The 25,268-nt window shown below is 47.2% G+C and overlaps 1 protein-coding gene across 1 annotated transcript; it reads right to left on the minus strand.

Moving 5' to 3' along the window:
• Positions 1–21,605: 21,605 nt before the first annotated feature.
• Positions 21,606–25,268, minus strand: Bcl2l10 (BCL2 like 10). The gene is made up of 2 exons (XM_041679374.1): positions 24,825–25,268; positions 21,606–22,168 (listed from the first exon to the last, which is right to left on the minus strand). Exons 1-2 carry the CDS (start codon positions 25,266–25,268, stop codon positions 22,046–22,048), a joined length of 567 nt encoding a protein of 188 aa, XP_041535308.1. The 3' UTR covers positions 21,606–22,045.

Consider the following 25,268-nt stretch of genomic DNA (forward strand, 5'->3'; position numbering starts at 1 on the left):
ATCAACTGTCCCAATAAAGCAGAGGTCACTTCAGCGATGCTGTCTTGTTAATACCAGCTGAGTCTTCAGCCCCAGCTGACCCAAACTGCAGATTCTTAAACTCTGCAGTGGCCCTGCTAAGAGTCTGCTTCGCTCTGAAATTCACAGACTAAGCCTCCCTGGTCTCCACTGCTCTCAGCTTTATCCTCTCCTCTTCCCAGTTCTCACAAAAGCTTGCCAGTTTGAACACTCAAAGGCTTTTCTAGCCGGAAGTTCCAAAGTCCCTCCATAATCCTTCCCAAGACACTCCCGGTCCTGTCACAAAACAGCCTAATACCAGTTTCTTGGTTGGGGTCACTGTTGCTGTGATAAACACCCTGACCAAAAGCAGCTTGAGAAGGAGAGGGTTTATTTGGTTTACCTTCCCTGAATCACGGTCCACTGAGGGAAGCAAAGGCAGGAACTCGAGCTGAGCAGGAACCTGGAGGCAGGAGCTGATGCGAAGACCATGAAGGGTTTGCTGCTTACTAGCTTGCTCCTTGTAAACTACTCAACCTGTTTTGTTTTTTTTTTTTCTGATGTTGTTTTGGTTTTTTGAGGCTTGGTTTCTCTGTGTATCCTTGACTATTCTGGAACTCCCTCTGTAGACCAGGCTAGCCTCTAAGTGACAGAAATCTGCCTGCCTCTGCTCCCCAGTGCTGGGATTAAAGAAAGAGGTGTATTTACCACCACCAGCGGTTTCAGTTTACTTTCTTATAAAACCCAGGACCACTGCCCAGTAGCACCACCCACAATGGGCAGGCCCTCTCCCATCAATCACTAAGAAAATGCTCTACAGCTTGCCTACAACCTGATTTTATGAACACATTACTCTCAATTGGGGCTCCCTCTTCTCAGATGACTTCTCAGTCAAGTAGACATACAACTAGCCAGCACAAAATGATGTGATAATACGCAGAAGCGATGTCAACAATTCTACCAGGAAACTTCTAGAAACAATAAATAATTTAAGCAAAGTGGCAGGATTCAAAATCAACTTGGAAAAATCATTAACTTTTCTATACCACCACAAACACATTGAGAAAGAGATTGTGGCTACATTCTTGGTCATAATAGTCCCAAAGAAAATAAACTATCTAGGAATAAACTGAACCGAGATGAGGGAAGACCTCTACTACCAAAACTTTAAAACTCTGAAGAAAGAGATTGAGAAAGCTATCAGAAAATGGAAATGAAAAGACATCCCATGCCTATAGATTGGTAGAATTAATATTGTAAAAATAACCATACAACCAAAAGCTACTTACAGATTCAATGCAAACCCAATCAAAATCCCCATCTCATCTTCAGAGAAATAGAAAAAACTTTCCTAAGATTCATTTGAAACCATAAAAGAGCCTGGATGAGCCAAAGTAATCCTGAGGAGGGGACAACAATGCTGGGGGATTTACCATTGCAAATGTCAGGATCTAGTATAGAGCTATAGTAATAAACATAGTATAATACTGGCACAGAAATGGACGTGTCGACCAATGGGACAAAATGGAAGACCCAGTGTGCCGTCTGATAGTGAATTTTCGAGACAGGGTTTCTCCGTAGCTTTTTTTTTTGGTCCCTGTCCTGGAACTAGCTCTTGTAGACCAGGCTGGCCTTGAACTCACAGAGACCCGCCTGCCTCTGCCTCCCCGAGTGCTGGGATTAAAGGCGCACACCACCACCGCCCGGCCAAAGACAGAATCTTTTAACAAGTGACTCTGAGAAAACTAGATGTCCACCAGTAGATGAAATTAGACCTGTGTCTATCACCCTGCACAAAAGTTAATTCCTGATGGATCAAAGATCTTAATGTAAAACCTAAAACACAAATAGTTCTTCTTGACCTGCGGGTCATGACCTTTGGGGCACATCAGATATCCTGCATACCAGTGTTTACAATTCATGACAGTAGCAAAAAGGCAGTTTTGAAGTAGCAGTGAGATAATTTTATGGTTGAGGGTCACCACAACATGAACTGCGTTAGGAAGGTTGAGGACCACATAGGGAGCACCCTACAAGACATAGATGTGGTAAAGGTCTTTTTAAACAGGACTCCCAGAAATAAGTCCAACAGTTGAAAATGGGACCTCATAGAACTTAAAAGTTTCTGCGTATCTAAGGGAACGGTCAACTGACTGAAGTGGAAGCCCTAAAAATCAAGAGCAAGCCCGGTTGTTGTGATATGAGCAGTGGGCTGCGTTCCACCACCCGACCGCCCACATGGCTAGCTTTATCCGAAATAATTACATGGAAACTGTATTCTTTTAAACACTGCCTGGCCCATTAGTTCCAGCCTCTTATTGGCTAGCTCTTACATATTGATCTAACCCATTTCTAATAATCTGTGTAGCCCACGAGGTGGCTTACCAGGGAAGATCTTAACCTGCGTCTGTCTGGAGTGGGAGAATCATGGCGACTCCTGACGAGGCTTCTTTCTCCCAGCATTCTGTTCTGTTTACTCCACCCACCAAAGGGTTGGCCTATCAAATGGGCCTAGGCAGTTTCTTTATTAATTAACCAATGAAAGCAACAGATTAGAAAGAAATCACTCCCACATCACCCAGTGCTATAGAGCTGACAGAGAATGGATCCAGAATACAAAGAACTCAAAAAACAGAGTCAAGGAAACAGATTACCCACTCAAAAAATAAGCTACCGAGCTGAAGAGTTTTCAAATGAAGAAATAAAAGTGGCTACAAATCTCAAAAAAGAGAAAGAAGTTTGTTATCATTAGCAATAGAACAATACATATCAAAGCGACCTAGACTTTATCCCACACAGACAGAACAACTAAGATCAACAAGACAATTGACCACACATGCTGGAGAGGATGGGGAGGAAGGGGAACCCTCATTTACTGCTGGTGGAACCGCAAATGGGTACAGCCGCTCTGGAAATCCGTGTGGTGAGTGCTCAGAAAACTAACAACAAATCTGCCATACGACCCAGCTCTAGCACTCCTTAGCAGATCAGAGGACTCAGCATCCTGCTCCCCAGATGCTTGCTCAGCAGTGCTCATAGCCTCCCTGGTCACAGTTGTTAGGAAAGGGAAATAATCTAAATGTCCTACTGATGAGTGGATAATGAAAACGGGGTACATATACATAATGCTATACTATTCAGCTGTCACCAAATAAAATCATGAAACTTTCAGGCTCATGAATGGAACTAGGAAAGATTATGTCGAGGGAGGAAACCCAGACACAGAAAGACAAATGATGCTTGTTCTCGCTCAGCTGTGGTTCCTGGCTCCAAACCACCAGATGTGAGTATCCAGCCTGGAGTAACTGCGCAATCCAGGAAAGCAAAAAGGGACGGTGGGGTTGGGAGAAGAATGCTAGAGAGGGGACAAGCAGGATACAGTGATATGAGGGGAAAATGGGAAAAACGGGGGTGGGGGATGTTAATTGTGTAGAAAGGAGGGGACCAATATGGAAGTGGGATGGAGGAGGGAAGAATAACACTAGGGATGTTTGAAAACACATAAGGAATCATACTATTTATTTACCTAAAATTTTAAATAAATACATATATGTACACACAAATATATATTTGCTAATATATATGCTAATATGTATGTATGTATGTATTATTATTATTATTAAGCTAAGCCACTTGGGCTGACAGTGCTTCCCACAAGAGGCAGAGACTATCTGGTAAAAACTTCAGTACCAGGCATGAGAAACTACCTTTCAAGTTGTTATCTAGGTGTCTACAAAAGACTCTCAAAACAATATAGGTTAATGTTCTCGGCTTTGGTTGCCTCCCAGAAGTTGAAGATGAGTCCCTATTGTTGATGACATCACACACTTTGGACACAGGACTTGGAGGATTCAAGCTGGATCTGTCTTGAAAGCCTCCTCCCTGAGCACCAGATTCCACAGTACCACAAGATGTTATGCAACCTGCCAAGGGAGGGAACCAACCAAGATTCTTACTCACTTTGTGACATCTATGAGCCACATCAGTGACCAGCCTGACTTATCACTAAAGGTGCAACGTAGCACTCATGTCTTGGTGCTGAGCAACAGCTGTTTATTTGGAGGCAAGGCCCGCTCAACAGGAGGGAAGTATGCCTGCTGCCAAAAGGCTAGCTAGCTACCTGGGGCTAGCCACATCCTGGAACTTAGAGGAGAGCTTTCAATGACCGCTTTACTAGACCAGCATAGTTCCCAGCTGCATTCTAAATACCCATCCTGACACCCACAGACAGGTGTAGCGCTCACCCTCGTCCAAGAAGCCTCCCTCTGCCTCAGACAGAGATCACTACAGGCAAACAACTGTTCAGAATGCAGAGAGCAACTGATTGTGGGCAGCTCAGGCCCAATGGTTACATCTGCAAAACTCCTGCACCCCGGGCTCAAGAAGCATTAGGAAAGAGAGGGGGGAGGGATATAAGAGCCAGAGGAAGAAAAAAGACTGTTGTGACATTGTGTCTCTTAAAAAGGACAAGGAAGCCATGGCCACGATGTATGAACAGTACAGCTGCCTAAGTAAGCCCTGATCAAGGACTATGCCGATATGTATACTGACTTGGAAGGCAGAAATCTCACGGGGCCCCGGCCTGAGACAAACAACTACAGGCAACTAAAGACTCCCGAGAGGAAGCATTTAGTCCTCCCCAGGGATGACGCCCCTAACTGGTTATCCAATAGTAAGTAAGCCCTGCAGTCAAAGACATACAAGCAACACTAAATAGTCGCAGCAGGTTGTATTTGTATATTTGTGTGTTTTTATTATGTAATGTACTTCCATTATATGTTATATAATAAAAACACATACATATATAAATACTATATATATAAATGCTTAAAATTTAACTATGTAACACAAATATGTGAACTATATTTATATATACTTTATAGATTTATTGTATAAATATATTTATCTATTATATAAATATATAGAGCATATTATATATTTATAATATACTACATACAAAGCTATGAATATCTAAAGTATATTATATTTATTACATATCTATATAAAGGATATACCTGGATTTGAAAGGGAGGGGCACAAGAGGGTTGGAGGGAGGAGAGGGAAGGGGAAATGGTGCAGCTATATCTTAACTTAAAATCGCCTACCAGTGTATGGACAACAGCACACCTCCCGGCCCTGCTGTGCCCTGCCCTCTTGATTCCCCTCTCCTGCACAAGCACTGCCACAGTTACAGTTACAGACCGGCTATCCCTCTGGTTAGAGAATAAGCCCCTGACGCTGGGGCTTTGTCCACAGTCCCCTCACCGCCGACCAGTGCCAGGCACCTGAACCCTCGGCACTGACTAGCTGGGTAAAGACATGAAGGAAAGTCCCACATTCCTTCTCGTTTGGTGGTGCTTTATTGATGGTTCTGGGGTTTGCTTGTTGGAGAGAGATCTTACAGTATTCGTTGTTCTCAATTTTCTATCACTGAGGTGGCCAAGAGGCTTTGGGGGCTCCTTAGATGTGGCTCTGCAGAAGAGCAAGCTGTGGGTTGCACTCCCAGAAGCAGTTACAAATTCTGGGAAAACCTAAGCCGGCTCTGGCTGCTTTATTGCCCTTAATTGCATTTTCAAACGTGGGTGCAGCTCAGGTTAGCATTTGCGTTGCTCTTGAGTCAGCTGCTCCACCGCAGCTTTCCCAGCTCCCAGTGGATGACTGTACCTGTTAGACTTGCACAATATGTCTGTGACCTAGTTAAGACGGCGCAGCTGTTTGTTTCCAAGTGTCTTGTGCTGTCCCTGCGTACCATCTCCCTGTCGCACGAGCCAAGGCCCAGATGGCACGGTTAGCCAAGGACCCTTGGCAGCAGACCCCCCGGGCTAGCCTTTCCGAAAGGGGTCATTTCTTATGGTTCAAGATGGCTCTTTAGGGATCCTTCAACCCAGTCTCAGGCAGAATCAGAACCAGGCTGGGGGAGGGGCACCAGCTGCTGATTCCCACTTCTGATTGTCCCTTTTCAGGCAAAGGTTTTCTGATGCAGACAGCAGGCACAGGGGTTGCCCATAGTTCCAAAGATACAATCCTTCCAGCTCTGTTAGAATCTCGCCCTCTATCTTAGGGACGGGGTGGGAGGGTGGAAGGGAAGGTTCCCTTTGCCATGGCCAGGAGGCTGTTGATGTTTTCAAGAAACCCTGCCCCCAGTCGGCTTTTGATGGGCAGAGCAAGGCAGGCAGGAGGATTGTTTGTGGCTGATCGTCACCAAAAGTGCCTGTAACATACAACGGTGTGCGATGTAGTTTTGCTTTTCCTGTCCCCACGTACCCAGGTTGACCTTGAACTTGTGGTCCACCACAAGTCTAAGGCTCCCAGTGCTCTTTGCTATTGCTATTTTGCAGGATAGAGCTTCTTCAGCTGGGCACACCGGGTCCTCCAAGCATGGAAGCCACTTAGTTATCTCCGATGGGTTCATCAGGGCATGAATAGCTGTTTCAGCCGCAGACCCTTGACCTTAGGGTACATCTTGATATTAGAAACTTTATGTGAGTTTTACTTTCCCCTAAAAGGTTAAGCACACCATGTAGGTAGTATCTCTTCTGTGATGCAAAACTAGAGAAATTCAGTACTTAAGGAACCTGCCCAAGTTCCGGTGGTAGTGAAATTTAGATTCCAGGCAACCTAGTTCTGCAGTGCTTTTGATATTTTTCAGGTTTTTTTGGGGACAGGGTTTTATATATCCTAGGCTTGCTCTGTACATAGGAGGATGACCTTGAACTTCTGAACTTCTTGTTTCTACCTCCGAAGTGCTGGGATTACACGTGTGTGTGTGTGCACGCGCCATCCAACCTGGCATCAATGCAGCCCTTTAAAAGTGGAATCCTTTTGAACTTTATTAACAGGGCTTGCAGCTCTCATGGATTCTAACTTCAGGGCACTTACAGCCATTCTTCAGTATGCACCCTTCCGATATCCCGGCAACTGTGAATGTACTTCCTCTCTCTGTGGATGGACTCGTTATATAACAGGCTCACAATGCACATGGCCTCTGTGAATGACTTTTAGTTACCTTAATGTTTTCAAGGTTCACTGAGGTGATTCTTTCTTAAATATATTTTAAAATACATTTTAAGATATAAATTAAAAATACATACATATATAATATGTATATACAATATATATGTAATAAAATATAACCTTAATATAATCATGTTTTGGTTTAGGCTTAAAGATGGCTCAGTGGTTGCAGACACTTACTGCCAAGCCTGACGATCTGAGTTCGGTACCCAAAGATGGTGGAAGAAGAGAACTGACTCCTGTAAGTTGTCCTCTGACCTTCACAGTCATCCTAGCATGTGTGTGCCTACATGCGCGCACACAGACACACACACACTCCCTCCCCCATCTCTCTCTCATTCACACACATACTCACACACACACTCCCTCCCCCATCTCTCTCTCTCTCTCTCTCTCTCTCTCTCTCACACACACACACACACACACACAGAGAGAGAGAGAGACAGAGAGACAGAGAGAGACAGAGAGAGAGAGAGAGAGAGAGGTGATAAAATAAATAATTAACTTTTTTGGTTAGAATGCAAAGCATGGGTTTCCTGGTATTTTCATTCTGAGAATCATGCTTTCCCACAGTCATGCCCTTTCCCCTGTTCCCTGTTGTCTTAGTGTTCTATCGCTGAGAAGAAACAACATGACCACAGCAACTCTTAGCTGGGGCTGCCTTGCAGGTTGAGAGCATTATCTGCATGGCAGAAAGCATCCCGGCAGCAGGAAGACACGGTGCTGGAGAAGGAGCTGAGAGTTCTACATCCTGATCCACAGGCAACAAGAAGAGAGAGAGCCTCTGGACCTGGCTTGGGCCCTGGAAATCTCAAAGTCCACCCCCAGTGACACATTTCCTTCAACAAGGCCGCATCTAACCCAACAAGTCTACACTTCCCAATCCCTTTCAAATAGTGCCACTCCCTGGTGACCAACCATTCAACTATATGAGCCTGGGGGCGGGGGTGTGGCGCATTCTTCTCCCAGCCAGCACACCCGCCCCCTCTCCTTCTTCCCTCTTCCTTCCAGACAACCCCTCTGGTTTCTCATCATACGTGCTCCATTCTTACTGCCTAAGACATCTTCAGGTCTCATAATGGATCCCCTTTTTAGTTTCATGGTGCACACGCATGCACAACACAAGGTGGCCGCGCTTTACATGTTACCCCTTCTATTATTATTTCTTTCCCTCCTCAAGTAACACCCTGCTGTGTGGACATTATGACCTGCGTGCCTGCTCATTACTTGTCTTCTCTGACTATTATTGATGATGATGATGATGATATATATATATACATATATATACATATATATATGTATCTAGGTGTATAATTTCTGTTGGAAGCATGTGCTCGATTCTCTTGTGTATATACTTAAGCGGCGCTAGGTCCCATGACAACTTAATTTTAGGAGATGCTACACTTTTTTGGACATAGACCGCATCGGAACAAGAGTTCCAATTTCTCCACCTTCTTTCCAGCACTTGCCTGTCTTCCTAGCTACAAACATCCTACTGGATATGAAACACCGCTCATCCTGGCTTTGATTTCTACTTTCCTGGTGACTAGTGAGGGTGAGAACTTCTGTGCTCATCGTCCACTTGTGTATAATCTTCGGGGAACGGTCTCTCTAGGGCCTTCGCTCTGCAGTTGGGTTGCCTTTTTATTATCATGCTTAAAAATTCATATTTTAATAGCAAATCTCTTATTAGATGTATGATTTGCAAACATTCATTCTTTGTAGGACACCTTTCCATAGGGTGAATTGGGATCTATCCTGTGTGCTTTAAGAAGAATTCGTGAAGGGCTGTTCTTTGAATGTTTAGTAGAATTCCCTAGTAAGAACCTCTAGGCCTAGCTTTCAAAAATATTATACTTATTTTTATTTATTTTGTGTGGGGTGGAGGGCTGTGTGTGCTATAGCCTGTGTGTGGAATATCAGAGGATAACTTTGGGGAGCTGGTCTTCTCCTTCCACCATGTGGTTCCAGAGTACCAAACTCAGGCGTTAGGCTTGGCAACAGCCTTTGACCTCTCAGCCATTTCAGTTGCCTGGGCCTGACTTTTTGTGGGAAGTTTTGAAACCAATTATTAACAGAGTTAATTTTGTGTGTGCGCGATGCTAAGATAGACACCTGACTTGGTTTGTTTCTAAGAGTGTAGTTGGTTATTCTAACACCATTTACCAAATAATCTGCTCTTCCTATCACTGCAAAAGCCTAAATGTAATATTTTGTGTTTTTGCTTGTGACTTTACTCCTGATAAGATATGAAGGCTATTTGCTTTATCAATGGTCTACATGCTATAGCCTTGGGAAATTCTTTGTCCTCTTGGGATGTACTCTGGAAACGGGACCAGGGCAGGGACTGGGACTTTCCTGCTATCGTTGTTCGTGTTGTGGAGAGATCTGAACATGACATGCATATACTCTCAATTCTCTGTCTGCGAAGCTGGGAGCACATCCTTGGACACTTGATGCCCACATGGCTTAGGGAAGCAAGCCGGCGGGCCAGAAGCCACGCCCAGTTCTCTGGCCTGGATTCTTACCTCTGGTGAGTCTCCAGACTTTGGAGTCTCCCTTGCCCCACTGGGCCTATCTGTGTTTCCTGCCTCTCCCTGAATTCATCGTGTTCTCAGACCTTGGACTTGACCTTGTTTTAGAGTCTGTCCCTCACCCCTTGAGAACAGTGAGTTCTGAACCTTGCTTAGATCCAGGACACTATTCTGTCAGCAGCTCTTAGCCCTCCAGTTCACGCCTCTGCTTATCCCTGAACAATGTGTTCTGATCCTCCCACAGTTGCTCACGATACGGTCTGAACATGTCTCCCCTGGCCTCAACACCCAGGAGATGTGACTCTCTGCTCGCCCCTGAAGCACCCTTCTCCCTTGTCGCTGCTAAGTAGGACAGAAGCGTCCCAAACCCTGGGAATGCATGAGAGCGCGAGGGAATGCTGGAAAGGAACCAGGGGAGCCACACAGGGCAGCTACATGCAGAGACCAGAGGAGGCACAGGCTGGGGGTGTGACTTACGCTTAGGTCAGTCAAGAAGTTGCCCCATGGATTTGCCTACAGGCCATTTTGATGGAGGCTTTTTCTTCTAACTTGCCTTGACTTGTGTCAAGCTGACAAAAAACTAAGCAGAACAACTTGACCACATAAAGACCACAGTGGTGACTTCATCGAATGTCTGTGTACACGGTTGGCAGGTACTTCACTGTAGAAACCCCTCAAGGGGCTCCATAATGCCTGTCAGATAAAATATCTTCATCCCAACATTGTCTGCATGCCCAAGCGCTCAGCCCTGGCTCCAACCACACAGGCGGATTTCGTAGACAGATCCATATTTTCTCCTGGACACTGTGTATGTGTGCCCTCTGCCCGGCTTTCTCTCCCTTCAGGCTCCCCTCTGCCCTTTTCCACAAGCTCACTTGCCATCTCCCTCAGGAAGTCCTCCCTGACACTCCTCGCTATCTTCCCATGGCATCTTTCTGTTGGTATAAGCTTGGATATCCCCCAGTCCTCTGGTCAGGTCTTACTCCATTTTTCTTGCACAACTGCAAAGAAGCTAGCTGTTGCTACATAGTTGGTGGGGCGTAACCAGCTGCCCTCTGCCCACATACATAGAGACTAACAAGCCAAATGTCAAACCGTGAGCCCTGGGCATCTCTTTTTGGCCTTTTGTAGGCCAAGCCTGACAGTAGTACAATCCCCTGACCTCTGCATCTCTCCTGAGGTAACCCTGTACCAGGTCCCTCCCTGGTCTCCTTGATTCTCCGGCACTCACACAGGGAAGGGTGACGATGGGACTGGCTTCTCTGGTTATATTGCTCAGCTTCCAAAGGCAAGCATGTCCTTTCTTTCTTGGGCTAGCTGAGCCCAAGTCTTGCTGAGGTCTACTATTTTCGACTAGTTTCAGGGAAAATGGGCTTTTATATTCTTAGGAACCAAGGAGACAGGCATTCCCGTGCTAAAAGCTGCCAGAGCATTCCGAGTAAGGTTCTTAGGTGTGTCCAGGAGTTATGCAAGATTTACCACACACACGGGACTGCTCCCCTCAACCCTGAGGCTTCAGGCTCCTCATCCGAAGGCCAGGCGCCCCCTCGTGGAAGAACGCAGTCTCTTCTGAAAAACCAAACACCAGGCAAACTACGTGATGCCCAGCAGCGAAATTCTCCTGGGACCACAAGGCAAGTTACTGTTTAAATTGTGGAATGTAATAATATATATTGTTTTATTCCTGATAATAAAACTGTGCCTACTCATGTTATAAAATTTAGCAACTGTACTGAATTATAATAAAGGGTCAAGAAAAATGTCACCACAATCCTGCCTGCCAAAGAGGGCCAAAGGTAATATTTTTGATATATTTTTTTCTAGTTCTTTCTTCCCATGGGTGCCTCTGTGTGTGTGTATATGTATGTATCTGTGCGTACATATGTGTGTGTGTGTGTATGTGTGTGTCTGCATGCATCCCTCTGTGTGTATGTATTTATCTCTGTGTGTGTCTGTGTAGGCCAGAGACGGAGACCTCCTGACTTCCCTGCACTCCCCACCCGTTTCTTTGTTTTCAGGCAGGCTCTCTCTGAACCTGGAGCATGTTCGCTCAGGTAGACTGACCGGCTGCAAGCCTCAGGAATGCTCTGTCTCATCTCCTCAGGGCTGAGACAGCAGGCATGCAAACTCAGGTTCTCCTGGTTGCAAGGCCAGCACTTTCCTGCATTCCTACCCCAACCCCTCTTAGGTCTTTTTCTATGAACATACAGGAAGTTGACTGTACACTACTCTCGTATTGCAGCCCACCACCCTCTTGCAATGTACCCCATAAAGTACTCTTAAAAGAGAATACAGGAGATGCACAGGCAATCCACACAGACGTCTGTATGTAGCATATACACTAACCTACAAATTTCAAGTTGAGGTCGCTTCTCCATGAGATGACTGAGCCTACGGCCTGGGAGCCTGCTGCCCTAGTTAGTCTAAAACCTGGCTTCCCCTGTCTTTATTGGGGCTTCTGTTGCTGTGATAAACACCATGACCATAAACAGATCAAGGAAGCGGGTTTATTTCACTTTACAATTCTCAGGTCACACTCTCTCGCTGAGGGAAGTCAGGGCAGGGATCTGGAGGGAGGACCTGGAGCGGAGGCCACGGAGGAGTGCTGCTTACTGACTTGCTCCTCCTAGATCGCTCAGTTTGTTTTCTACTAGGACCACTTTCCTGGGGTTTGCTCCACCCATAGGGAGCTGGGCCCTCCCTCATTAGCCATCAATCAAGAAAATTGGCTTGGCCGCAGGCCAATCTGGTGGGTGCATTTTCTCAGTTATAATTCTTTCTTCCCCAAAGACTATCTAGCTTGTGCCAAGCAGACATAACACCAGCCCTCCATGTGTCTGCCTCCCCACCCTGTGGCTTTGCTTTTTTACAGCACTAGTGGCCTTCTAACCTACCACAGGCCTTCCTTATTACCTTAGCTCATTGCTTCTTGGGGGCCAGTGGGCTAAAGGGCTAAAATGCTGACTGCCCTGACTTCGAATCTTTATTCTAAACAAAGACCAAAGGAGGATGGCTGTATTTAAGAGTCTTCAAAGGCCTAGAAAGCCTGGGAACTCCCAAGTGGGCCTGTTACCTCAAAATTGCCAGAACTCAAGAGGTCATGTCTCTTTTCCATCCAAAGGCATTGATTGATTACACTCTGGGTCACAGATGGACAGGGTGAACCCAGCATGCCTGGTCACAGCAGCAATAAGGAAGCCATGAAGGCCACTACACACACATCTACTCAGGATCTTGCAGGAGGCTGGGGCTGCTCACATGGCAAATGGGAAGGGAAGTGTAATCAGTATGAGATTGGCCACAGATTGACAATGATTGGAGCATGGTGAGGGGTGGGTGAGAAGTCAATTTGGGGATGTTCATAACTGATGTGGGAGTGTCATATATCAATCTGTTGATTTCATTGGTTAAGTAATAAAGAAACTGCTTGGCTGGCCCTCATAGGTTAAAACATAGGTGGGAGGAGTAAACAGAACAGAATCCTGGGAGGAAGAGGAAGTGAGCTCAGACTGACAGCTCTGCTCGCTGGAGCAGAAATGCCATGCTGCCTGCTCCTGGGCAGACACACGCGATAAAGCTCCGACCCAGGATGGACGTAGGCTAGAATCTTCCCGGTAAGATCGGTGCCCACAGATTATTAGAGATGGGTTGATCGGGATATCAGAATTAGCCAGTAAGGGCTAGAGCTAAAGGGCCAAGCAGTGTTTAAATGAATACAATTTGTGTGTTGTAATTTCGGGGCATAAGCTAGCAGGCGGCCGGGGTGCTGCGAACACAGCCCCGCCGCACCAATCACTACACATAACTATGTATTTTGTTCATCATAAAGTCCTAAAGAGTTACACAGTAAGGAGTCACTGTGCCCATTTCATTCTATGCAGGGGGAGAAGGAGAATAGTGATGTTTCAAAGCAGCAGCATGGGGTTGAGGTATCCTAAGGATCAACTTCACGCTATGTAGGCTGGGAGTTTAAAAGTCCGAGCATAAAGAATTTTGAATCATAAAAATACTGCAAGGACCCATTTATATAAGTGGAAATGACTAACCCTGAAGCTTAATAGGCACCGCCAATCTGACTGGATTTGGAGTCACCTAGGAGACACACCTCTGGTTATCTTATGAGGGTGCTTCCACTGTGCATGTGGGTGGCATCATCCCATGGGCTGCGGTCCCAAATGCTTTTTGTTTTGTTTTTTGAGATTTGTGTTCTACTTTGTAGCCCTGGGCTGTCCTGGAACTTACTTTGTAGACCAGGCTAGCTTTGAACTCACAGAAGTTTGCTTGTCTCTGCCTCCCCAGTGCTGGGATTAAAAGATGTATGCTACTGTACCCAGCCAAAAATATTTTATCATGTATGAATGTTTCACCTGCATGTCTGTGTATCATATGCACCTGTTGGAGGCAGAAGGGGGGGCGCGTTAGAGTCCCCTGGAACTGGAGTTACTGGGAATCGAACCCTTGTCCTTTGGAAGAGGTCAGTGCTCTTGCCTGCTGAGCTATTTCTCCAGCCTCCCAGATGAACTATAAAAAGAGGAAAGGGAAGCTAACGGAGCAGCAGCGCTCAGCTCTATTGACTTTCTGATTCTGTACACAGTGTGATCAGCTGTCTCACACACCCACCACTGTGCCTTCCACACCATGATTGACAGACCCTCCTCCTAAACCACGTGCCAAGATAATCACTTCCTTCCTTCACAGTAGCATGCTAGGTGGGGATTTGGCTCCATAGTAGAGCACCTCATAAGCATGAGTCTCTGAGTTCCATTCTCAGCACCAAAGAAAAAGTGAGATAAACGTGGGTCTTTTTTTTTTTAATATTTTTATGGTTTATTTAATGTGCATTGGTGTGAAGGTGTCAGATCCCCCCTGCAACTGGATCTTCAGACAGTTGTGAGCTGCCATGTGGGTGCTGGGAATTGAACCCAGATCCTTTGGAAGAGCAGTCGGTGCTCTTAACCACTGAGCCATCTCTCCAGCCCCTAAACGTGGGTTTTTAAAAGTTGCTTTCTGGGGCTGGAAAGATGGTTCAACAGTTAAAAGCACCTGTTGCTCTTGCAGAAGACCCAAGTTAGGTTCCCCCACACCCCTTGTTGGGCAGCTCACAACTACCTACAACTCCAGCTCCAGAGCATCTTATACCCTCTTCTGGCCTCTGAGAGCACCCGCACCCACATACATACACACACACACACACACGCACACACACACATACACACACATACACATACACATATACACACACATACATACACAGTAAAAATATCTTTTAAAAAGGTTGTACTAGCCAGGCGATGGTGGCGCACGCCTTTAATCCCAGCACTCTGGGAGGCAGAGGCAGGCGGATCTCTGTGAGTTCGAGACCAGCCTGGTCTACAGAGCTAGTTCCAGGATAGGCTCCAAAGCCACAGAAAAACCCTGTCTCGAAAAACAAACAAACAAACAAACAAAAAAAAAACTGTGCCATGTATTTTGTCAGTGATGAGAGATTAATGAGTATAATAAACAATGAAAAAATTATAGCTTCAGTGGATGAAGAGCTAGAGAATTTAACCTTCTAGTCAAAAAAAAAGAAGAAGGAGAAGGAAAAAGGAGAAGGAAGAAGTAGAAGGAAGGAGAAGGAAGAAGCAGCAGCCTCCCCACCTCCAGCAATGATAGGGTGTTCCTGCCTCAGGGTTCCCCTCTTCCAGCCTCTGGGAGTAGATAGGAAGCAAAGCAAGTGCCCATGCAATTCTCAAAACCTCATCTGTGGGTCAAAAGTCAAAGGTGCCCACCTGTTACCACCGTATATCCAGGTTGCTGGGGCAGTCAGCACTTCCTACATGAAAGGATACACCATCGTAGTCAGCCAGGCTGTGTGACCCTGCCCCAAATGGGAGAGGAGCCAGGGTTACTGAGAAGTTCCCTTGGGCACTTTCCCCCATGTCTGCAGTATCCACTGGAAGGCTGTGTGGGAGGGCAGGGAGCGTTCGGGTGGGACAGCCTGCAGTCTCTCACAGTTTCCCCAGCACTTCTGGCCCTTTACATACCCCCTTCTTCCTCCACAGGCCTCTGAGGGTAACCGCCACTCAGAGCTGCTCAGAGTTACGGGAAAGCAGCTTCAGTTGTATAAATAGCTGTAGCAAAGACTCTGGTCGGAGCTGTGACACACAGCAAACTTGGTTTCTCTCTTTTTAACAACTGTCTTCTGAGAAACAGCCTTTGTCGTCGAACAGCAGCTTGGGCCCTGGTGGGAGACACCTCAGTTTCTAGAGGGGTACAGAGGACACACACAAGGGTCCTGAGGGTGAGCAGGGGCCCTGGCCTCCTTTATCAGACCTGCTTTTATTCAGTGGGAGACTTTCCTAGCCAAACTGGGCCTTTTCCGGGTGTGCAAACTGACCAAGTGCGCATCTTCTAAGTTTGATTTCCGCTTGCACTGAGCTGCTTGTTTTGTGGGTGTTGGACGGGAACATAGCCTCGCAGTCATGCTGAAAGACATTCAACTTTCAGTCTGCGGACCCCCAGTGTTTCCCTTGTCACCACTGCAACCGCTACTCTGTGCCACCAGCTAGTTTTCCCGGAAAGGAAGGAGAGAAAAGCAAACATTAAAAGATGAAGATAAAATTAGATAGCACAAAGGAAGTCCAGAATCTAAATGCTAAAAATTGTAGGGAGGAAAACAGGAGCAGATCAAGATGCTCTCTCCGGCCAGGATAGATGAGCCCTGATTGAAAACCTCGCTTCACCTGAACGGGGTAGACGGCAACACCCACCAGCGGCTGCAAACCTTCGAAAGCCATGTTGACTATAGAAGGCCCTGCTGGGGGGCTGGAGAGATGGCGCCACGGTGAAGAGCACCGGCTGTCCTTCCAGAGGACCCAGGTTCGACTCACGGCACACATGGCAGCTCACAACTGTAAGTAACTTCAGTTACAGGGGACCCGAAACCAATGGCAAAACACTAATGTGTTGCAGGAGGTCCTCCCACTCCTCCAGCCTATCACCGCTGAGGTACCAGCCCACTGGGGCGTGGTTTCTCTCCCTTTAAAAAAGCGGCCACTTCCCTCTCCTCTCTCTCTTCACTTCCTGCTCCGCCTGCGACTAGACTCCTTTCCTGGTTGCGAAGAGGGCTGTTGCCTGGGACAGTGATCTGTAAGTTTTTTCCCCTTTAAATAAATACCACCCTAATAATCATAACCCCGAATTGGTGTGGCATTGTTTGTGACTTACGCCTTCACTAATGCACATAAAATGATAAAATAAAAAAAAGAAGGCCCTGCTGACAAAACTTCCCATGTTGGGAAAACCCTGAAAACCGGAAGAAAGTAGAAAAGTGCCTCTAAACCCAGAGAGGAAACAATGAGCAACCTAGAACTGCACATCTTGGATGAAGTAACAGAAGATGTTCAGACAAGCGAGGCTGCGGACAGTCTCCTGCCCCACCTACTCCTGGGCAGGAAGCTGCTGCAGGATGTGCTCCAGCAAAACAAGGACCACAGACAAAAAAAAAAAAAAAAAAAAGGAGCAAGGCCAGAAACAGGAGACTCCAGGGGGGAAGAGAGGGGACAGGAATCCGGAGTCCGGACAGTGCAAGCACACTGCAGGGACAGTGGTGACTCGTGTGTGTGTGTGTGTGTGTGTGTGTGTGTGTGTGTGTATACCTGAAACAGAGGAGACAAATAGCCCAGGCATGAACAAACTTGGGAGACTCTGCAAGATCACACGCAAGAAACTCAATGGGAAGGAATGTCTGCAGAAGAGATTTCCACAACTATGAGAGAACTCAGGGATGGGCCATTAAAAAGTTTATACAAAACTAGCCCCAAACTAATCAAGTAAGAAAGATTAAGGCAATTATTAACTCAAGGATGCAAAGTGTGAGAAAGAAATCATCTTAGCTGATTACACGGTTCAGTTCAGCAGAGCATGAGAATTCATGATATGGATAATGAATAGTGATTGGAGTGAAATTATGATATAATTACACTGGGTGGGGCTAGGGATGCCAAGAGATGCGTGGGGAGTATAAAGATAATGTCTCAAACTGAAAATCAAGAAAAGCCTTCTATTTAAAGACATTATTTCAAGCTGGTTGGGTGTGGTAGCAGCATCTGCAATCCTAGCTATCTAGCACTTGGGAGATAGAAGCTGAAAGAAAGCAAAGTCATCGTTGGCAACAGATCAAGTTCAAGGCCACCCTGGGCTACATAAGACCCCATCTCAGAATAAAACAAAACAAAAATAAAGATCGAGGCAGAAAGGAAAATAACCCACAAGAAGAACAGGGAGTTTTCTGTGAACTGGTTGGCAAGAAATGATAGATCCTGTCATTTTTTTTTGTAACAAACCATATTGAACTGTTTGATTCTTTCAGTTAAATTACATAGAATTTTTTTTGGGAAAAAAGACCCTCAGCTAATTCACAGTGGACACCCTTAAGTATCTTAAAATGTGACTGAAATCTTGTCGGGGCCAAGGAACCTAGTTAGGCTCAAAAAGAGCAGGGTTGCAGGGTTCATCATGACAGTTAGGGGTCAGTTATTCGGTTAATAAAGTTGTTCAAAACCCTGGAGCACGGCCCTGCCTTCATGTTAGAGTCACAAGGGGACTTTGAGAGCTTCTTCACACCATGTTCCCCCTGAGCCAATGAATCCCCGAGGCAGGCGGATGGAGGCAGCCTAAGTTGAAAAGCCTGTGATTCTAATGTGCAGTTTGCTAGATCTATTGCTGGCCTAAGGAAACATTTTAAAATTTACCTCTTTATTCAATAATTCATTCATTCACTTTTGGTTTTGAGACAGAGGCTACCCTACCTACATACGTATCCCCCAGCAGTTTTTAACTCGCCCTGGAGTCCAGGCTGCCTCAGCCTCTGGAATGCTGAGGTAAATACAGATGTGTGGCGCCACTATCCCACCCCCAGCTTCGTAACCTTCCTTGTTAAAACATTTATCCCTATTTTTAAGTTAGGGCTTCCTGTGTCGTAGGCTAGCTTAGGATGACCTTGAGTTTCTGACCTTCCCCCGTCTCAGCCACCACACACCCAGGGCGCACACTGCTGGGGCCTGAACCCAGAATCTCTGCACCCTGGGCAGGCAGTTTTCCAACTGAGCTACATCTCCATGATCCCTGGCTTCATTTCTTTTATTTATAATTATTATTCACTTAAAAATGCTTGTCACGTGTATATGATGTGTGTATGTGTGTGTGTATCTGTGCGTTGGATGGCGCGCACACGGAAGTCAGAGGACCTCGGGCACCACTTCTTTCCTTCTGCCTTGTTTGCAGAAAGGGCTCTCATTTGGCAAACTTGGACTCCAGGCTAGTTGGCCTACTGACTTCTGGGGAGTTCTGTCTCTGCCTCCAGTACTTGGAAGTAGGGGTGCAGACACACACCACATCTGGCTTTTGTGGGTTCTGGGGATCTGACCTTAGGTTAGATCCAGGCTGAATACCAAGCACTTTTACCCAGTAAGCCATCCCCTGGGCTCCTCATTTGCATTTTCAATTTTACTGAATTCAACTCTTAAGAGAGGCATAGCCACAAAATACAAACTGGGGCTGGAGAGGCGGCTCAGTGGCCACAGGCACTTACTGGCAAGCCTGGCCACTGGAATCCACATAAAGGGAGGAGGAAGAAAAGCAACTCCACAAAGTTGTCCTCTGACCGCTACATGCATGCTGTGGTACTCGTCCCCTGTCCCCTCCCAATTAATACACAATTAACATATATACAAGAATAATAAACAGAAACTTTAAAAGGAAGAAAACACGGGCTGGAGATGCACAGCTGGTAAACACGGGAGCTTGGTTCTGAAAGCTTGCAACTGCCTATAACTCCAGGTCCAAGGGATCCAAACCCCTCTTTTCGTCCCCATGGGTACCCATACACACAGATACAGACACATGCACATAAATAAAAATATAGAATCTTAAAAATCCCACAAACTGATACTTTTTGCCATTTGAGCAGAGTCTATAAATAACAGCTGATGGGCACAAGGCCAGGCATAAAGGCCCCAGGGCAGAAAGTGCCAAAGGATGGATTTGCAGAAGCCCTACTTGGCTGCAGAGAAGGGCTGATGACACTGGTCCCACCAAGTCAGGGCATGTGGCTGCAAGGTGTCTGGGAAGCCAAGGAGGCAGAAGCCGCCTGCTGTCTGTATTTTAGACACCCAAATTGTGCTTCTCCGGATCTTGCTCAGGTAGTTCTCCCCGTTTTCCCTTTGCTACGCTGGGGTTTCACCACAAAAGGAGTTGGAACCCCATGTCTTTCTGGTGGGAATGCTGAGCAGGGCAGCTGCCAAGAACAGTTTCATGGCTCTGCTGCATGCTAAGCCTACAGTTAACGGGGCCCCACAATCCCACCTAGGCTTGCACCCAGGAGTGCTGAAAGTCTGCAAAAGGCACATAAAAGCATGCTCAGAGAACCACAGTCACACTAGGCAACCAGGGAGAGCCACCCACATTCCGGCTCTCTCTGTGTGTGGTAAGCAGGATGCGGCACTAGCCTTGAGCAGGGGTGAAGTCCTGACATGCTACCTCGTGCAGAAGCCTGGAAAACACTCGGCTAAACAAGAAACCAGACACAAAAAGCCCTGAGCTGTCTGATTCCAGTTATGTGCAGTGTCCAGAAGAGGCAGCTCCAGAGGCAGCAGGTAGCTTAGCGGTTGCTGGGGAGGGAAGGCTCAGGAGTGTTGACAGTGTGGGGTTTCTGAGTGAGGGAATTAAAGGGTGAGGGGTGTACGATCCTGTGTAAAACCCACTGAAGGGTGTGCTTTAGAATGCCGAAGAGAATTTTGTGTGAGTTTTATCCCCAGGCAAATGTAAAGAAGTGAACTGTCAGAACGCGATGTTAGAATCCAGCCTCTGCCCAGGCCACGATATTTGCAGCGGTCCCTCCCCCCTCACTGTTACAGGCAGGCACCTACTGAGGCACTGTGACTCTCTAGCTAACAGACTCACCTGGGGGAGCAGAGTACACAACAAAGGGTGCCGTGTGCTGTTCATTACCCTCTCCCCAGCCTACTGCCTGGGAATCGCTCTGCCTGTAGGCTTGCACTCCTCCCACATTCTCAGAAAGGTCTCAAAAAAAAAAAAAGACCCCCACTTCTGCCACATAGGCCCTGATTCCCCTTCTTCAGGGACTCCCCAGAATTGGAATTTCCCTAGGAATCTCATGGAAGGAAAAGGAGAAGGCCAGAGAGCTAGCTGAGCAGGTAAAGGCGATTGTCATCAAGTTTATGACCTGAGTTTGATCCCAGGGAACTGCATTGTGAAAGCAGAGAACCAGCTCCTGTAAGTTGTCTTCTGACCTCCAATTTGTACTGTGGTGCGCGCACACACACACACACGTGCACATGCACGTGCACACGCACACACACAAATAATAAACGTAGTTTAGCTAGTGAGATGGCTTGGTAGGTAAAAGTATTTGGCACCAAGCCTGATGACTCAAAATTGATCCCTGAGACCTACATCTCTATCCAGAAGCTGTGCGCGCATGTGTGTGTGTGCATGCGTGTGTGTGTGTGTGTGTGTGTGTGTGTGTGAATGTAGGTTAATGATGGCCAGGGAGCCTTGGAGGGGCACAATGCCCACCACCCTGCAGGGTCTGAGTGGACTGGAGAGCGGAGGGGGAAAGAGGAATGGCTTAAGAACTTTCATGTAGATTAAATGTTTAAAGCAAAGCTTTGTTAAGGCTGGAGAGAGAGCACCAGCTGCTCTTCCAGAGGAGCCGTGTTCAATTCCCAGCACCCACATGGTGCTCACAGCCGTCTGTAACTCCTGTTCCAGGGATCTGACACCATCTTTTGGCCTCAGAGGCACCAGCCACATATGTGGTACACAGATAAACATACAAGCATAACATGAATATATATTATAAGAATAAAAATTACCCCTCCCACATACAGCAATATAAACCAAACCCTGGTTTATAGTGAAGGACACTTGTCATCAACTGAAGTTACTCCCAAGAACAAGTCTTGCTGAATTAGAGAAATAGCCAGTCTTTTTGAAAAATGTATATACATTTATTAAAAATTTGAAGTTACTTAAAATTTTATTCGAGGGGGACACTATAAATTCAGAAGTCCTGGGAATTAGGCACAGAAAGATAGACTTCCAAGGAATTCTTAAGGTTTTCTATTGCATTCGTCGTTGCTCTGGGGTTTTGGTGCTTTAGATTCTTCTGCGGGGCAACCCTGGCTACTGAACAACTCCTCAAGAACCCCAAAACAGACGGGAGAGGCTCCGGTGTGCGTACAGCCAGATGCAGACAGCCGCGCATCTACGGAGCGGATGTAGTTCTTTGGGGTACCCAGAAGACCATTTCTCCACTTAGCGACGAGCCCCTCCCCCTTCCAAATGCTGGCCCGTTGCAACCCCAGGACTCCATGCAGCATGCAGGTAAAAAATGTCTCTAGGCAGGAGGATTTCCTCAGTTCTTCTCCAGCCATCTAAAACGGTCCCTTAGCGGGTCACAGTTGGCAGGTAAAATCGTTTTAAAATGTTAAAACTTAAAACTTTTTCCAGATATACAGGATGGTCGTCACTATGATGCAGGACAGAAAAGCCTTGATGAGCACTCTCCTCCAAACAATGACTGGGAAGGGGCTCCTGAAGAAATCGCAAAAGCCATCCTGTAAGGGGCACACGAAGAGCATTAGACAGACTCTCCATGAACAAACCTGAGCCCCAGATACACAGAAGGTGGGGCCAAAGAGGTGGCCCAGCCACTGAGAGCACTGGCTGCTCTTGCAGAGGACTTGGGTTCAGATCCCAGCACACTCACGTGGTAGCTCACAACGCCGGTTAATTCCAGGTCCAGGGGACCTGGCGCCCTCTACTGGCCTCGCTGAGCACTGCATGTACATGGCACAGAACACATGCAGGTACTCATCCACACAGAATAAAAATATCTAAATAAAAATTCACAGGAAGGGCTAGTGTGGAGCTTGGCGGTCAAACTTGATGACATGCACAAGGCCCTGGGCCAATCTCTAGTATGAAGGTTCTAGATCCTGCCATAAAATGAAAGGCACATGCCTAGCAGACATCCCAGGATCCGTTCACAGCTCAACTCGCATAGAAGCTATCATATAACTGCCCCATACGGCAGAGATGCCTCATAACCACCTCACATTTTACCTCAACGCTGAGGAAAGACATCTAGGAGAACTCTATAAAAACCTCTTTACTTTCTGATGCCTTCCCCACAACCTCCAATAAAACTGAAAAACTTAAACCTTGGGCATTCCCTCCTTTGTCTTCAGCTCTTCTAGTCACCCCCGGACCCCCCCCCCCCCAATCAAAGTCAAAATGATTTCAGAACTCATCGAGGCCCTCCGGGTCAGACCTGTGGCCACCCCTTTAATAACTGTCTTGATTTTTACATTCATAACCCCCCCCCCCCCCGCCGCTGCTTAGCACACTGCCCATCTCAACTCATCCAGACTGCTGTGTGTACAGCACATGACGCAGGCTCATGAGGACAACATCCTTCCATCCTGCCAACACAGACGTCAGTCTCTGACTCAGATACGAGACGGGAGATGTGCTGACTCCACACTACCCCAAGTTAATATGTAGCAACCAGAGACTGAGTTCATGCCTGCCACCCCAAACAAAAAGGCTGGGAAGGTTACATTTGTGTATAGAGTGTATTCAAGCCATGTTCGCCACAGCAGCTGCTTTCGCTGCCTTCACAGCTCAGAGGGAAGAAATAGCGGAGGCCACACTGAAAGCCAGCCCGTGATGTGTAAGCGTCTCTTCCCCAAAGGGAGTTCACCAACCCCAGGCTCCCTGAGGCCCCGAGTATGGCCAGCAAATCCTGTATGGTGAACATACATTAACCAAAGGATCCAACATTTTCCCCTACCCTTGCTGCTCTGGAAACAGTGACAACCCAACTTCAAGCACTTATTCACCACTAAGTGGCATGGGGCCTCCTCCCTCCTCTGGAACCCATAAGAGGGGATTCCGGCTTTGTCCCATAGGCCTCAACACCATGCGGAGCCCGTCATGCTGCCTTTCCTTGGTATTAACTCTGTGAGTCTCTTATCCAAAAGAAAACTGGCCTCACCGTTCCTCTTGAACCCTCCCAAGTCTGAGAGCTTATCGGGAGAGAGGAGGAGTGAGGAAGGAGAGGGGGAGAGGAGAGAGAGGGCTCAGAGGGTTCTCAAAACCCCAGCTGAAGGCAGTCTACCGGCCCAGTGAGACCCACACAGCAGGAACAGGGCAGGAGTTACCGCTAACCCGTCACACCGCCTTTCCTTCTCAGGTGGTCTAAATGCAGACTGCTGATAGCAGGCTTTTTTATAGCAGGTTTTAATCATTTACATTTATAGTATAACACGGGTCACTTCAGCTTTGATTCAACCCCGATGGGGAAGAAGAAACCTGAGGCCAAGCTCAGCACATGAGCTAAACTAGGGTTGGAGGGTTTTTTTTTTTCCTTCTCTGGCGGTGCTGGGTATTGAACCCAAGGCCTCACAGATGCTAACAATCTACAGTCAAACACTTTATTTTCATGCTGGGTGTTTTCCTTGGCCAGTAGCTCTGTGTAGCTGCCTCTTTAGCTTTTTACAACTCAGAGATTCAGGACCAACCGAAAGTCAGGAGCCTGCCCAGCAGGGAAAAAGGCAGTGGGTGAGAAGACCCCAGTCAGGGGCCATACTTGGTCACAGACACTTCACAACCCCTAGGGATTTAGTCTCCTGCAGGGTTAGAGAAAGGAGAGGAAGTTCTGGAGGGCCTGGGCGTGACCCACAGTCCCTTTTATACTGCTTGGGCTTATCCGACCTAATAAGCCCTCCCTGAAAGTTCTGAGGGCAAGGGGTAGGGAATGCCAGGTGTGCCTAGTCACCCCTGAATGGATTTTTATGAGAACTATTGAGCAAGGGCCGTCTGAGTGCCTCTAAAGAAATCCTCGGGCTGGGGCTGGGGCCGGGGCTCAGTAAATAGAGTGTTTTTCTGGCCTGTTCAAAGCCCCCTCCCCACCCCGGGAGGGAGTGTCCAGGGGCTTCCACATCCGCACCACATCAACCCATCCATAGTAGCATAGGCTGTAAGTAGTGCCCCGGGAATGCAAGCAGGAGGACCATATTTATAGGAGGCTATGAATGAGTCCAGTCTGGGCTGAGACCCTTACTTTAGGGGGGAAAAAAAAAACAGTAAAGGAAGAAAATATAATCGGACTGAAGTGCTCCTGGTCTCTGAGAGGCATTTAGCACAGCACCCCCACCCAATCGCACCCTCCCATACACCATCACGCCCACGCTTCGCGTGTGGTCTCACCCAGCCGTCATGAGCCTCCAGCCACAAGCGATGATGTCTCAGGAGCTGATTACACAGTAAATTCACGATGAGATGGCAGTCTCGGGCCACTTGCATTTGATTGTTCACACCATTCCTCTGCGTGGTAGCGTGGCTAGGGTCTTGATCCAGAAGCGTCCCCGCGAAGGTCAAGAGCACCACCAGGCGGCCCCAGTTGAAGTTTGGGACATCGGAGAACATCCCATTCGCCATCTGTCTCACCAGCTCCACGCGGTTGCCCTGGTAGCCAAAGAAGGTGGAGAAGAAAGCCTCATGCTGCCGTTGCATCCGCGCTGCCAGAGAGCGCAGCAATTTCGCCTCGGCCGATGTGGGCGGTGACTCGGGGACACCCGGCTCCCGAGCACAGAACGTAAAGAAGTCAGTCAACAGCCGTCTAGTGCGTTCCTGCAACGGATCGTTGTCCAT

Source organism: Microtus oregoni, unplaced genomic scaffold (assembly GCF_018167655.1).
Source record: "Microtus oregoni isolate MIOR12 unplaced genomic scaffold, Mior012 000032F_ref0000030, whole genome shotgun sequence".
Classification (NCBI taxonomy): Eukaryota; Metazoa; Chordata; class Mammalia; order Rodentia; family Cricetidae; genus Microtus; species Microtus oregoni.